We start from the raw sequence: 14,650 nt of genomic DNA on the forward strand, positions 1-14,650 counted from the left end.
GCGGCTGCCCCGCCACGCTGCCCAGCACATGGAGCCCCCGCTTCCCGGGATGCGCCAGCGCCCGCACAGCCCGCGCAGAGGGACGGCACGGCCGGGACACTGAGCGGTACGTGGGCTTGTCCCATCCCCGACCGGGGAAATGCGTCTTTTAGAGCAATAATGTGTTCCTGCAGCACTTTTCTTTTGACTTACTGGCAGGTTAGGGGGTTGCATGGGGAAGGTTTTAGTTGTTCTTCCTTTTCGTAGGCTGGAGGTTAAGGAGAAGCCCCATGTGCTGGCATCCTTTCCGTGGGGTGCAGCTGTGCTGGTGTCACGGTCAGAACTAATGAACTCCCTGTGTCAACGGGGAGCTGCGATGTGCTGGAATCAGCTCTGTGATGTAGGGGCCAGGTCATCACGGCTATGGATGAATTTGCACGGTGTTCACCGTGCAAAATGTGGGGCTCGTCCAAGGTGAAGCTGCTGCTGAGGATATAATCTGTTTTCTCTTGCACTGCTGAAAGAGATGGTGTAAGGGACCAGGTCTGGCTGCCCACACAGTGCCAGCAGGGACAGAATTACTTCCTTTAAAAAACTGATGGCATCATCTGGATTTTTGAGAAACCAGACTAGATGGAAGTGTAGGAGGACACAAGGTACCAAGTGCTTTGTGGTAGAAAGCAGCCAACACTGGTCAACACCCTGGATAACTGTGGGCTTGTGCCGGGGCCAGTTTTGCTATAAGATGCCCTCTCCAGCCATTTGGTGGATGCAGCAACTGGTGAAACATTTTTATAAGCAAAGAAATTTATAAGCCCTCTGGCAAACAGCACCATCCTATTGAGCAACTCAGCAAAGCTCAGTCAGACTGATTCCTTTTGAGAATGAATATGGCACAGTAGCATCCTCCATTCTCCTGTGGTGATAAACCCTGAACACAGAGTTTGTGTGCACCCACCCCGCCAGTCCCTCCTCTGCACCTCTGCATTCAGCTGTGCAGGAAAATCCTGGCTTTTGGACAGGTGACTTGGTGGCTGTGGGCAGCTGGCAGTCACCCTCTATAGAGTCATATCCCCACTCTGCACCAAAATGATTTTGTTCACAGTCAGGGACCTGTTGGGAGAGAGAGGGACATGTGGAGCTCAAAAGCAGGAAAAAAGGAAAAAAAAAAGGAAAAAAAGGCAGAAGTTTGTGGAGAAGAGAAGTTTTCCTGCACTACTGAGGGAGAACTGGAACATTCACCTGGTGCATCCTGGAAAACCTCTCTGGGAGGGCAGGGATCTGGCTGTTCCTCCCAGCAGCAGTAACTCAGCTCCGCCAAGCGGCACTTCAGGCCAGAGCAGGCTTGGGTGGAGCTTTTGCTTTACAACACCAGGAGCCTGTTTAGCAATATTTGTCCAAGAACTTTCTTGTTCCTGGAATGTTTTTTTAAGCAAGCAAGTTTCAGGCTTATTAGACAAATAACTCTGTTTAACACCTACCACAATTCCTTTTTTTCTCACTCTCCTGCCAGCAGCTCTCTGGCAGATGCCAGAGCACAGGTACCTTTTATTCTGGCACAACCCCAGGAAGAAAAGAAAAAATTATCAATGCAAACAATTAAAAAATAATATAATAGAAATCCCAGGACAGGGCTACCCTCTTGTAATGCAATCAGGTTCCAGGAATTTCACCACCCAGGGACTTCACCCAATAAATTTTATCTGGGATTAAGGTGAAGATAAATAGCCCAAATAAATATATGACCTCCCTAAAGCACTGGCATTTATTGGTTTATTTTTCCATTTCTCTTCCTCTGCAATGAAATCAATATGTGCAAAGAAAAAACACAACTTTGGTGAAGGGGAGGACTGTGCAATGGGCCCCAGTGAGGCCAATGTTCACTGTAGCACTGGGGACCAAACAGGGAAGGTTTTGCAAACCCAGTGGAAGTTTTGCCCCACTCGCTGTGCTCAAATCACAGCCCAGGTCTGAATCCTCACCAGATCCAGGCTCTGCTCATGGCACTTGTGGGGAAGACAACAAGCTCCCAAACCAATACCAGTTTTGATGTCTTCGCAAATCATCTTTGACGATTGTGAGAACTGGCCCCATTTTCTGTCCCCACCATCGATCAGGCCCTATGATGGGGAGACAGAAATGTGAAGAGGGTCCCTGTGTTTATAAACTTCATGCTGAAAGGAGCAAAAGAGAAGAGCCTGGTGCTACCCCTCCACAGCCACAGGCAACGTTTGTCCTCCAAAACCTTTAAGCTTTCCTTTTTCAGGTCTGTGTCTCTTTTAACAGCCCAGTGAAATGGGTGTGCTCATGCCAGCTCTGACACAAGCTTTAAAATCCATTTCAGAGTAACTGTGCTGAGGGCTGGGGTGTCGGGAAGGGCTTCAGGCATCACGGACCCCCCTGCCACCTCCCACAGGGACAGATTCCTGCTCACGGCCAGCCTTCCCCTGAGAGGAATAGCTGCAGAGAGAAGGGAGATGCTTCTGGGGAGCCAGTGTGCTCAGCTGATACACTATCAAAAACACATTGTCGCGGTACACGGGGGGACACAAATACCTCCCAAGGCTTCCTCTAAAATGCAGATGGGCCAGTGTCCCACAGGAAGCTGGTAGCTCCATGCTGGAGCAGCTTTGGCAGACCGTCCTTGCCACAGTGTCACAGCAGGTGTGGGCACGGCAGAGGGGTCTCATGGGGAGAACTGCCAGGCTCCAGAAACATCAGCTGAAACGTCACTGCAGGGCTGCCTAAAAACCCCAGACAGTGATGCTGCAACCCACCCCTGGGTGCAGGGAAAGCCACGGGGAGCATCTCCTCAGGGCACTGAGGGGGAATGCAGGTCCATCCAGCCCAGGGTCCAAGGCTGCTCCACAGCCACGGTCAATAACAGCAAGCCCTGGGAGGGGACCTGGAGCGGGGCTGGGCAGGAGGAAAAGCTCTTCTCTCCTTCCTCATGACGCAGCAGCCTGAAAGTAACATTCAGCCCAGCCCTGCTACAGCCCATTGCTCCTTATTTACCCTTCAAACAGGAAAAGCGACTCTCAGCACAGCTCTTTTACCAGTTTTCTGTCAAACATTACTAAAGGGCTGCTTTAGTTAACATTAGGCTCGTTAACTCTGAGCACCCATCTCACAAGTGACAATTCACCGTAGGACTCCAGTGTGGTTTCCAGAACAGAGGTTCAACAGACTGCAGCCTCGAATTTCAAAGGTAGGAGTGGTCCCAGCCCCTGGGGGAGCCCAGTGTGTGGGGTGGCAGTGCCTGTCCCATCGGTCAGGGTGGCAGCAGGACAGAGGGAGGCAGATGGACTCTCCCAGGCAGAAAATAGTTCATGCTCCAAATTATAACCACACCCTGTCCACGGCGTGAAGACGCTCCAGCATTTGGACAAGTGGAAATATTTCTGGGTTTAAGTCAGGTGTCCACAAAGCTGGCTGCTCTCCTCAGCACAATGGTGCTACCCTTCTTCCCTTCTCCTTTGGATTTTAAGGAAGACAAGCTTGTTCCCAGAGATTCCCCTGACTGGGCAAGGCCAGATCACAGCTTGTCCTCAGACTGCATTTTGCAGTCCCTAATATTTGAAATCTACTTTGCATCATCCCAGAAGGAAATGCAGCAAAGCTGTGATTGAAAGTGTCCACCTCATTGCTATCAGCAGAACAGAAAAGCCTGGCCCATTACCAAGAACAGGGAATGAACCAGGAGCACATGGGGCAGCAGACACAGGGAAGGGTTCTGAGGCTCCAGGAGGAAGCGAGCTCGGTCAGTGCAGCCTGCTTCAGGACTTAATCAGGGTGGGACCAAGCACATGTGCATGATAAGTATTTGTACATCTTTGATGACGTCCTTGCTATTGCAAATATGACTAAACATAGCAATTACCTTCTAATCTAGAATCTGCCTGGCTTTGGTGGGTTACAGGCACTCTTTAAGGTATTGCCTTCTTTCCTCAGGCTGACCTGTGACCGTCAGCCTCTCCCAGCTGTGCTCTCTCTGCCCACCACCATGCGGGTAACAGGTAAGGAAGGACACATATTTACTTTTCTCTGTCTGTTTTTCTACGGTTCTTTATGCCTCATTCTCATTTACACGATGCCTTCCAAGCCCAGCAACCCTGCCCTTCCCCTGCCAGGGACATGGGAAAGGGCCTTTGTATAAGCATCAGGTTTTTACAAGATTTGTGTAGATTTCAGCCTGTTGTATTTTTCCCAGTGAAACCTTCTGTGACTACGAAGAGATGGCTATTGAGACATTCCTGGCTCCATAAGAGCCATTCAGCTGCAATAAAAGTACATTTTTCTACTCTCTTTCCATGCAGGACTGGAACGTTTTGCTCTGATGAGCGCTGCTTTAAAGCCAAATGCCAATCACAGTTGGATCAGCAGCTGCTCAGCTGTAGCAAGTGACTAATTGGGGGATAGCAGCCTTCCCAACACTGGGAACATAAGAAATATTTGGATTTACATAGCTTTCTGAGTAATTATCAGATTTACTTTAACATAGAAAGAAATATGAATAGTGCCTCCCAGTAGAGCAGTAATGCCTGAGAATCACCACATACTCTAGAGATGGCAATTATGAGATCAGAATCCATTTGGAGGGTGAGGGATTGTTAGCTGCCTTCCCACACCATGAAGCACTGGCTGTCACCCTGTGCCTGGTAACCTTGGGACACACGGATCAAAACCCAAGAAACCAGAGGGATGCTCCAGTGCCTGCCCCGGGCTGCGGCTGCTGCTCTCAGCCCGCTCCTCTCCCACACCTGGCAGCTGTGATCCGGTACGTGGCGCTGCTCATCACCCTGCTGGGCACGTGGCTCATCATGCAGACGTACTTCCACCGCAGCTGGAGAGCCATCAGCCTGCGGAGCTGGCTCGGTGAGGCACCAGCGGGCTCCAGAGGGATGCAGAGGGAGGGTGCGAGGGTTTCCATTGCGAGCCAGCCCCCAGGGCTGGATATTACTGCCCTGACCACTCGTGTTTGCATTCTCTGGCTGAGGCTTTAGCCACCAGTTCTGACCACTAGGGCAGGGAGGGGACAACATGGTGGGAAGCTGCTCTGGGGTGGGTGGATCCAGGGATGCCTGCAACCATGGGAAGCAGTTTTGGAGAGTTAGTGCCTGAACAGCTGCTTCTGGCTTGGGAAAGAGCCAGCAGCTCCCCAGGGTGTCTAATCCTTCTGCTTGCTACCCACAGGTGCCACAAACAAGCCCAGCAGTGAGTATTGCTCTCGACTTCATCTCCATCACACAGCTCCACTCCAGGGTTCAGGGGGATGGTGGAAGAGTGAGAGCTGCCTTCAAGAGCCCCTTCCCTGAGGCAAAAATCCCACTCTCCCAAATGTGGGGGATTTTGCTACTGCACACAGCAACGGGGTCTTTGGTGGGTCCCTGTCTTGGCCAAGAATGGGGAAACTCTGGACAGAAAAGCCCCAAGGGGCTTGCCTTGGACACCAGCTCTGAATGCTCCTGGCACACACCCATGTGTCATACCTGGAGCAGCACCTGGCCTTGGCACCATGAACCTCAAATAAGCAACTGGTCCCAGCCCCAGGACAAGCCTCCTTCATGCAAGAAGTTGGTCCAGGTGTTGCCCCCTTAGTGGGCCACTGTATCCTAGTGCCAGCGCCGCTCAGGGACATGGCCAGTGTCTCCCCGTGGGGCCAAAGCCATGACTTTCAGCTCCACTCCTCCCTCACAGGTGAGAAGCTGCCCCGGCACAAGTGTGGGAACCAGAAGAGCTGCCCCCAGAACTATTTTGCCTTCAAGATCATCAGTGGTGCTGCAAATGTGGTGGGACCCTCGATCTGCTTTGAAGACTTGGTGTAAGCAGCACATGGCAGGGACAAGGCAGCCGTGGCTGAGCTTGAAGGCCTGGCCTTCAAGAAGGCAAGTTTGGCCTGTGCCAAACACATCAATGGCCATCACACTGTATTTGTGGTTAAAAAAAATTTTAAATAGATTTCTTTGCTACCACCTCTGGGTATTTTGCCATCTGCAGCCACTTCACCCCACCACAGTTTCACTGGCATCAGCACCTCCGGGGCATCCCTGCACTCACTGGTGATCTCTGCTTTCCTTTTCAGCCTCATGAGCAGCGTGAAAAACAACATTGGCAGAGGCCTGAACATTGCACTGGTGAATGGTGAGTTGGGCAGGCACTGATCCCCTTCTCCCCACAGCCAGGGACTCTCCCTCCATCCCCAGGAGAGCATGAGCCACTGGAGACCCCCTCCCAGGCACTGTGGCTGAGCCAAAAGCACATCCATCTGGTGCTTCATGGGGAGCACAGCCACAATTATGGTTGCAAGCATTGCCAGTGAGAAGGGAAGAAACCCACCTGGGTCATGCACAACCAGCTCCACAAACTCCTCCAAGCAACACAGTCACCATTGCAGCAGATACAACACACTGAGGGAAGGGCAAAGCATTTTGCAAGAAACCCCAGGCTCATGGCCAGGCAAAGCCTAGAGCCACCCCAGTGCAAACTCACTGTGCTCTGTTCTCAATTTTAATTTTTCAGGAACAACTGGGCAGCTCCTGAAAACTGACTCATTCGACATGTACTCCGGAGGTAAGCACAGTCATTCTGCTCCTTGGCGGTTCCCAGCCAGGGCTCACACCAGCACTGCTGGCTGCTGGCTACTTCCGTTGCTTCTCTGTCATGTATTTAATGATAAAGTCAAGTGGACTTTGACCAGACTTGCCAGCCTGGGTGGTAAAAGCCCAGCTTTTCCTGAGACCATCAAGCCTGGAGTTCTCCGAATGCTTCCACATCCAAGACTGGCTTCTCTCTCCTTTTACATGCATGTAATAGCCTGGAAAACATGATTTCACTAACCTGAATAAACCAAGGCACTTGAGACTTGAGAAAGTTACTTTCTAAGATCAGGTAGTTACACTAATCCGGATACTTTGCAACCTGTAACTCAGTTTTTGAATGCTGGTGGTGGTTGAGCAGCAGCTTTTTCCCTGCACCTTTTGCAGCAGGATAAACGAAGGAGCTCAGGGACACGTGGCCCCCTCAATCACCCTTTATACTGCTTGTGTTTGCAAGCTAATTTTGGTAACTCTGGAGTTTTAAGGAGAATCACCAATATAATGAGATTTCCAGCCAAGTTCGCGAGCAAGATGCTCAGTGGGAGAGGTGCTGGGAAGAAGGCAGCAGTCAGCTCATGAGCCACTAGATGGGGCCTTGGATTCAGGCATCCCACAGATGCGGGATGAGGAATAATTCCCCAATATAGCCAGAGGCATGCCGGCAGGGAAGGCAGCTCTGCGGCCGAGCATTTCTTGTGTTGGGAAGTAAATTCACACAACTAGATTTCAGAGTTAGCAAGCAAAGTTTAGGAAGAATTCCCCCCCTGCAGTCACACCAAAAGAAGGACATCAGTCCTGGGCACTGCAGGAGAGCCCAGGCGGGAACATGGGATGGGGAATGCATCATTTGGGAGCCCACCCTTCCCCAAACCCATGGCCCCAAATCCTGGCTAGCACCAGCACAGTCAGGTTATTTCCCACCAACCCAGAGGAGGCTCCCCCAGCTACCATGCAGAAGTACCTGCTAAATCCCTTTTTCTCTCCCTAATGCTCTTGTCTCCCAGACATTACCAAGCTGCAAACCTTCCTCCAGGGGATCAAGCGTGGCACCCTTGTGCTGACAGCAAGCTACGATGATGCTGCCACAAAGTGAGTTTGCCCACGGAAGCAACACTAGGCTCCCCAAAAATACACTGGGGGAGCTGGACATGCTGCTGGACATGCTGCTGCCACCAACAGAGAGGGTAAAAGAGGGGATACCCACCTGGCATCACATTGACACCTTCTTACCCTCTTTCAGGATGAATGACAAAGTACAGGCATATTTCACGGAGCTGGGCAGCAGCCACGTGGGCAAGCTGGGCTTCCGGGACAACTGGGTCTTCCTGGGAGCAAAAGGGCTGATGAATAAGAGCCCCTTTGAAAAGGTACATGGCCCTCCCCTGCCACGAGCTCTGCAGGCTCCATCCTCTTCACGGCACCTCCTGAGCTCCATCTCGCCTACCTCTCTGCAGAAGACAAGGACCAGTGACATTATCCCCCTCGTCAAACCGAGCTGCAACTTTTGCCACATTGCAAACTTGCGCCATTCCAACCTCCTCACTCATTCTCTCTCTCTCTCTTTTTTCCTGCAGCACATTAAAAATGATAAAGAGACAAATAAGTACGACGGCTGGCCTGAGCTGTTAGAGATGGAGGGCTGTGCCCCCAGGAAGATGGACTAGCATCAAGCTCCAGCCTGCCATGGAGGGCAGCGTCACCAGTCACACAGGGACACCAGCCCCATCATGGGCTCTCCACTGCCAGGTCACAGAGTCCAGCAGCTGCTGCCTGCTCATGGGAACAGGCTGTTCCACAGCAGGAACTGTGCAGGGCTTGGAGAAGAGCTGTACAAGTGCCTGCAGAGCCTGAGCAAACACATGGCCAGGTTGCAACCAAGCCATCCTCATCTATGGGACAATTTGGGGTATTTTATTTTTCTGCCTTTAAACTAAAAACTTTGTAAAAGTTTTGTAAATTTCTTAGCTGTGATTTCTAGTTATAAAACACTACCTTCTCACTTCCATTTTCAAGCATAATCCACACTTTCCCCCACAGGCACAGCATGCCAGGTCCTCTGCCACCAGTCGAGCATCACCATCACCCATCCCACAGCCCTGCACACAAGTGTTTCTCCTCCCCACATGGCACAGGGTAAAGCCATCCCTGGGGATGCTCAGACTTTGGTGGTTTCCCCCTGGAGCTCTTGCCAATGTCCCACGGGCTCCTACAGCCACAATAAGGCCAGAAGTCCACAGGGATATCACGCAGCAATGTAGGTTAATATCTGCAGACCAAAGTATCATTATCCAAGCTAAATCCTCTGTGACACATTCCCATCAAGGGTCAGGTTAATGCCAGGGATGTGCCAGCCTTGCTTTGCCCTCAGAGGGGGATGGATGGATGGATGGATGGATGGATGGATGGATGGACGGACGGACGGATGGATGGATGGATGGATGGATGGATGGATAGGCAGGATCCTTGGGCAGCTGAAGTTGTGCAGCACAACCAACAGGTGGGAGCCTTTTACCAGCAGAGCCAGAGCCAGCATCACTCTGGAGCGATACAACGCACCCGGGCTGGCACCACTGGGGTCAGCCACACACTGGGAGCTGCACCCCAACCTGGGGCCAGCTGACACCACTGGGAGAGGAAAGATCCCTGCCCAAAGGCAGGGCAGGAAAGCCCCACAGTCCTCCTAGAGCAGTCCCTACGCTGCTGCCCAACACCGAGCAGGTCCTGGGGAGCATCTGCCCCCTGCTCCTGTCCAGATGCATCAGCCAAGCACCGTCTGTTCCCAGCCCTCCCTGCGCCCCAGCACTACTGGGATCAGATGAGTTGCACGGGTGACGGCCAGGCTTATCTGCCATCAGAGACAGGGATGAATTTGCATCATGTACAGACTTTAATTTCTGATGATTGTATCTGGTTTTTCCCCATTCTCTGAAGCAGACCAGCAGTTTTGCAGAACATGAAGATGAAGTGTTTCTCCTGGAGCATTTGGAGCTGCATGGAGACTGTCCTGCACAGCCTTCTCTGCTTCCAACAGCCCCTGCATAGCTCCTAACAGGCAGTTCACAGGGTTATCCAAGCCCTCAGGTCACCCCAGGGGAGCAAAAGTGAGGAGCATAGTCAGGATAAGGCCAAGAAAGGACACAGCCTATTCTGTGCTGGCCACCTGAAGGATGAAACCCTGGGTCCAAAACTCAACACTACCAATCAATTGGCTTTCCCTAAACAAGGAAAAATCCCCACATAAACCATGTAACACCTGTAAGAACTTCCAAAGGCAGAACTGAAATAATACCCCAAAACAGCCATCACAGAGGAATCCCCAAAGAGGTGTAGTATTTTATCCCAGCTTATCCTCCCATGCTCTTAGCACACACCTGACGGCACCTTGGCCATAAATCGATCCCTAAATCTGCTGCAACAACAGTGGTTAATCCCAAGCGCTGAATCATCCCTACCCATGGCAGCAGCAAGAAATAACACAATGAGCAGACACAACAGCCCCGCCGAGCTGCCAGCATAAATATGCCAACTATTTTAAGCCCCTCAAAGGATCTAGATTCACTCATAAACCAAACTGAAAACAGCCCAAGAGCTGTAAAGGTGGCTCCACAGGGTAAACCAGAGCACAGCATCAACTACAGCCCCAAAAACAACCAGCCCCATTCAGGCGCAGGAAACCCTTCCTACCCCTTCGCAATGCACATTAGAAATCTGGTTTCAAGCCAAAGTAAAGGAAATTTACGTTTCAGCATGCTACAGGCAGTTAAAACTAGCTCTGAGTCCATCACAGAGCAATTACTAAGGTACATCACTATTTTCAAGAAATAGGGAGAGCTTAAAAGTGCAATTCCTTTGCAGGGACCTTCAGTAGCAACCAGTGTTTTGAAGAGCCATTCCTGCCAAAGTCAATGTGTCCTGATAAATAAATCAGAGTTTTTAAAATATCCAGACACTGAGAGGCAGGGAATAAATATGGATTAATGAGTCAAATTGAACTTGCTCATTTCTTTAAAAGTAGCTGAAAAGGACAGTGGGTGCAGAGACAGCAATCTCCAAATGAGGTTTTGCAGTGCCTTGGCATTTTGAAAGCTGTACTACTGCAGGGACAGGCACCTACCTGGCTGGTTTGCACTGTGCCGCATCCCCAGAGTCTTCACCAAACGCAAGCCTGACCTGCCCAGACTCCCAGGAAGCAGCTTCAGGTAACCGGGGCTCACCTGGGGTCGCAGTAGGCAACAACGCTGCAGCAGCAAATGGGCAGCCTGGGGTGTATGCAGAAGCAAAGTTTGCAAAATCTAGTGCTGTAACAGGAGCCAAGAGCCAGGATGCAGATGGGCAGCAGAGGGATAATCCTCCTTTATTTTGGGGGGTTCGTTTGGGCAAAGCACCAAAGGAGTATCTAGGAAAGATGCCACAGGCAAGGACCTGCGGGTGCCGGGCCACAGCTGGGCGAATCCGCATCCTGTGACATCTTGCCCTGTCAAGTGCAATTACTGTAATCTTCCACAGCCTCTCAAAATACGGATCCCGGCTTAGAAACCGGGCATCCACAGCATGAAAGCTGCCTTTGTGCCCGGGCAGAGCCTGGGTGCGAGCCAGCCGTTAGGTGCATGAAGAAAATGAGTTCTCCACGTGCTGGAAGAAGGGAGGAAAAGCAAGCTTTCCCACCCGACCCCGCCACAGACGGGCTGGATTTCACGCACGTCTCCCCACAGCAGCCGCCGAGGGGCTGGGAGCAGCACGGCCGCCTGTCCCCCCTGGAGTAACGGGGCCGTGACCGCAGAGAGCCGGCCGGTCCCGCAGCCCGGAGAGTGGAGCACAGCCAACACATCCGACCATGGGGGCGTCTCACGGGAAAAAGGTACCGGGGCGGTTTTCCTCAGGGCTGTGGTGGCGGGATGTGATGGAGAGGGCTCCATCTGCTCACGTGGTGCTCGTCTCGCCCCGCGCGTGCTACGGCGGCTGATGGCAGCGAGGGATTAGAGGGAAGGGACCCGCTGCTCCTGGGAGTGGGTGCCACTCATCAGGGCCGGATTAAGTAATTCCATCTAATGGGCTCAGCATCGGGGCCTGCCGGGGCTTTCAGGACAGCAAGGAGGGGAACAGAGCATTGCAAGCATTGCATTAGGACAAAGTTTGGCTTTCTGGGGAGAAATGTCAGGTTTGTTCTGAATGCATCCGGCAGCCTCCGGGATGTCTCCTGCAGATGCAGTGCAGAGCAAGCCCTGAGTATTTCTTGGCCTGAGAATTGGTGCCAGCTCCCTCCCAGGACAGGGAGGAGCTGGGCCAGGTCCCACAGCACCAACATGTATCTCCTCCAAATCCCCTGGGGAGAGCGGTCAAACAGCTCCAAATGGAAACAGTTTTGTGGAGTCAGTGCCCTGCAAGGGTGGCTAGAGATCGTTGTGCTGAGGATGTTGTTGCATGTCATTTTGCTTCCATGGCTGATTACATCAGTGCCTAGAGATGCATCATCACTGCTCAGTTGCGATGCCCTGATCTAGAATTAGGCTTCCACAGCTCATCTCCCGGCTCTACGAGAAACACACTTGTGCACCACACTAGGCCAGTAACTTCTACTGGAATGGGGACAGCAGTGACCCTTTGCCCCACCAGGGACCCTTCATGCTCAGCTGAGCATGACTGAGGCCTTCAGATGTATGGGCACCTCCAAACCAAGTGCCTTTCAGAATTTTGCAAACCTCCTGGACTTTCTTCCAAAACCAGAGCTAGACAATCTTGCAGGGCAAACATGTGAAAAAGCAACCCACTGGCCAGTGTGACCAACACCCAGAAGGAAAATCAGAGTTGAAGTGGGATTAGTAAACATTTATCTATTTTTCTGGACTTCTCACAAGTGCCAGCTACAGGAGGTACTGCTCCCAGCCAGCCCGGTGCTGCTCCAACACCCATCCCAGGTACCAGTGCCACGCTGGCTCCAGCACACACGGGAGCTGCAGTTGTTCCTGTGGCTCAGGGCTACAACACACCCAGGAGGAGCCATGCTCTGCCCACAGCTAATCCCCAGGCCCCTGCTCACGTGGCCGTGACCTTCAGGCCCCGGCGCATTTGTAGAGGCATTACTGGAAGCAGGGAAATAAGCTGGTTAGGTCAGGCTTGGCTCAGTGCCACCCAGTTAAGCCCTGCTGCATACAAAGCAGCCCATGCCAGCCTCCTGACCACCAGACCAGACTGCTTTTGGACAGCTTTCCCCACTGTTCCCTCTCTCTGAAACACCACGATCCCACCACAGCCCAGCACTGAATGGCCTGGCTTTGAAATCCTGCCGGGAGTTCAGGCTATCCAGCTTCCTGGCTGCTCCTAAAAGCTGAGATGGTTTTACTTTCATGGGTACCAAAAGGTCAGAGATGTCACTGCCATTTCAGCCTCCCAAATGTTGCCTGGGTTGACAAAAGCCTGTGCCACTGCCCAGCTGGCACCAAGCAGGGATGTCTGACTGGCAGCTCCTGGGTCAGTGCTTTACCCTTAGGCTGATGCTGATGGGAGATGAAAACAAGACAGCTCTTTCTGCTGCGTTTCCAGGGGGGGCATGAACAGCAGGATCCTGCTCTCCTGAAGAGCAGGATGAGTCCAGGTGACAGGCAGGAAAGCTCCCCTTCCCCCAGCCCTTGCAGAACCAGCACAGCTCAGGGCACAGGGACCTGCCAGTCCTGAACCCATCTATCAGCAAAAGCCCAGAGAGCACCCACAGGGAGCACAGAGCAGGGCTCAGCACCACTCGCCAGCACTGCCTGCATTAGCAGTCTCAGCTGCACCTCTTTTAAGCTTAGTCCAGAACAGCACTCCAAGGGGATTACAGTAGTGGACTGTGGAGTGCAAGGCAATCCCCAGCTCCACAACAAAAGGGACCGGAAAGGCTGCCAGCGTGGCTCCAAGGACATTTTTACTTTAAAAGGCTGCATCTCGTCCCAAAAAACCTGCTCTTGTATCACCAGTGTTCTGTGGGCCCAAGCCAACAGCAGGGCTCCAGCAAGATACAGACCCTTGCTGGGGTACCCTTCTCTTGAAGGGAAGGCAAGGACTTTGCCACAGGCTGGTTCATGGGTGCTGCAGAGTTGGTGCTGATTCTCTGATGAGCTGGTGATGATTCCCTGCTGATTCTTCTGCTCTGCAGGGCTTCAGCCCCACTGGTATGGCTGGCATCCCTCTAACCTCAGCAAACACCCTTCAAATAATCTGCAAGCACAGCCTCACCAGCAACAGATCCCCAGGATGCCAGGGCAGATGCTCCAGACCCTCTGGCAGTGGAAGAGGTTGTTCCCAGGAACCTGCACCTCTCCACTTCTTTTCTCCATGTTTTCCAAGGCAGAGTTTGCATGGTAGCTGTTTCCCTAGGGAAAGTTCTCTGTTCCCAAATTCCCAAGAGTGTCGGTTTACACTAATGTCAGATGAGCCTGGATTAGCCTTGCTGCTGAGCGGGGAGCTTTGCTCTGTGGCTGGTTTAGAACAACAAGAGGCAGCACGCCAGTGCCAGGGAGAGAGGCTCTGCTTGTTCAGGCAAACCACAGTACCTGGCTTCCCATGCTGAAAACAGGGCTTTGAGAACATCCTTTAAAACCCCTCCATCTGAGCGGGAGGGGACAAGCATTTCTGGGAGCTGCTGGTGGGATTTCCTCACAAGCACAACTTGCCCCACTAGTGAGGGATCCCCACAGTCCAGCCACAGAAGTGTTTTAGCCTGTGCCACAGAAAGACAAAGAGGTCTGAAATAACCAGCCCCTTGTGACATCCCAAAGAAGATCCATGGTCCAGCAGCCCCTCTCATGTGGGAGGAAATATTACTCCAAGGCGGTGATCTGGGACACCTCTGCTCCATCATGCTCCACAGAGCAGCAGGCACAGTGGGATTTTCCTGGCTCTCTCTGACAAGTATTTCAGAAAGCTGGTAGCCAGTGTCCCTGCCAGCTCATTGAAAGCATCCCTGTGCCTGGGCAGCACAAGAGCCCTCTGAGGAACCCTGCCTGCTCTGACACTGCAGCCCCACCTGTCCCCCCCTCATCAGCCAAGGCTCCAGGGCTGCTCCACTCTCAGCAAGAGGGGCTGCAGGTGCCAAGGCC

The 14,650-nt window shown here is 52.4% G+C and overlaps 2 protein-coding genes across 2 annotated transcripts in view; both read left to right on the forward strand.

The window, feature by feature from the left end:
- On the forward strand, window positions 1–8,526 carry FAM3D (FAM3 metabolism regulating signaling molecule D). The gene is made up of 11 exons (XM_042015393.1): window positions 1–106; window positions 3,130–3,187; window positions 3,931–3,995; window positions 4,747–4,854; window positions 5,173–5,193; window positions 5,677–5,800; window positions 6,062–6,120; window positions 6,499–6,549; window positions 7,580–7,664; window positions 7,816–7,942; window positions 8,150–8,526. The coding sequence occupies exons 3-11, from the start codon at window positions 3,983–3,985 to the stop codon at window positions 8,237–8,239; spliced, it is 678 nt and encodes a 225-aa protein (XP_041871327.1). The 5' UTR covers window positions 1–106; window positions 3,130–3,187; window positions 3,931–3,982; the 3' UTR covers window positions 8,240–8,526.
- A 2,576-nt stretch (window positions 8,527–11,102) lies between these two features.
- FAM107A (family with sequence similarity 107 member A) overlaps window positions 11,103–14,650 on the forward strand; it is a 29,013-nt gene continuing 25,465 nt past the window's right edge. Inside the window, exon 1 of the mRNA XM_042015405.1 lies at window positions 11,103–11,433. Within this exon, the coding sequence (XP_041871339.1) occupies window positions 11,410–11,433 (24 nt within the window). The 5' untranslated portion in view covers window positions 11,103–11,409. The remainder of the gene's footprint in view (window positions 11,434–14,650) is intronic.

This window comes from Corvus kubaryi, unplaced genomic scaffold (genome assembly GCF_017639235.1).
Source record: "Corvus kubaryi isolate FWS band 111438036 unplaced genomic scaffold, C.kubaryi_AGA036_p1.0 136, whole genome shotgun sequence".
Taxonomy (NCBI): Eukaryota; Metazoa; Chordata; class Aves; order Passeriformes; family Corvidae; genus Corvus; species Corvus kubaryi.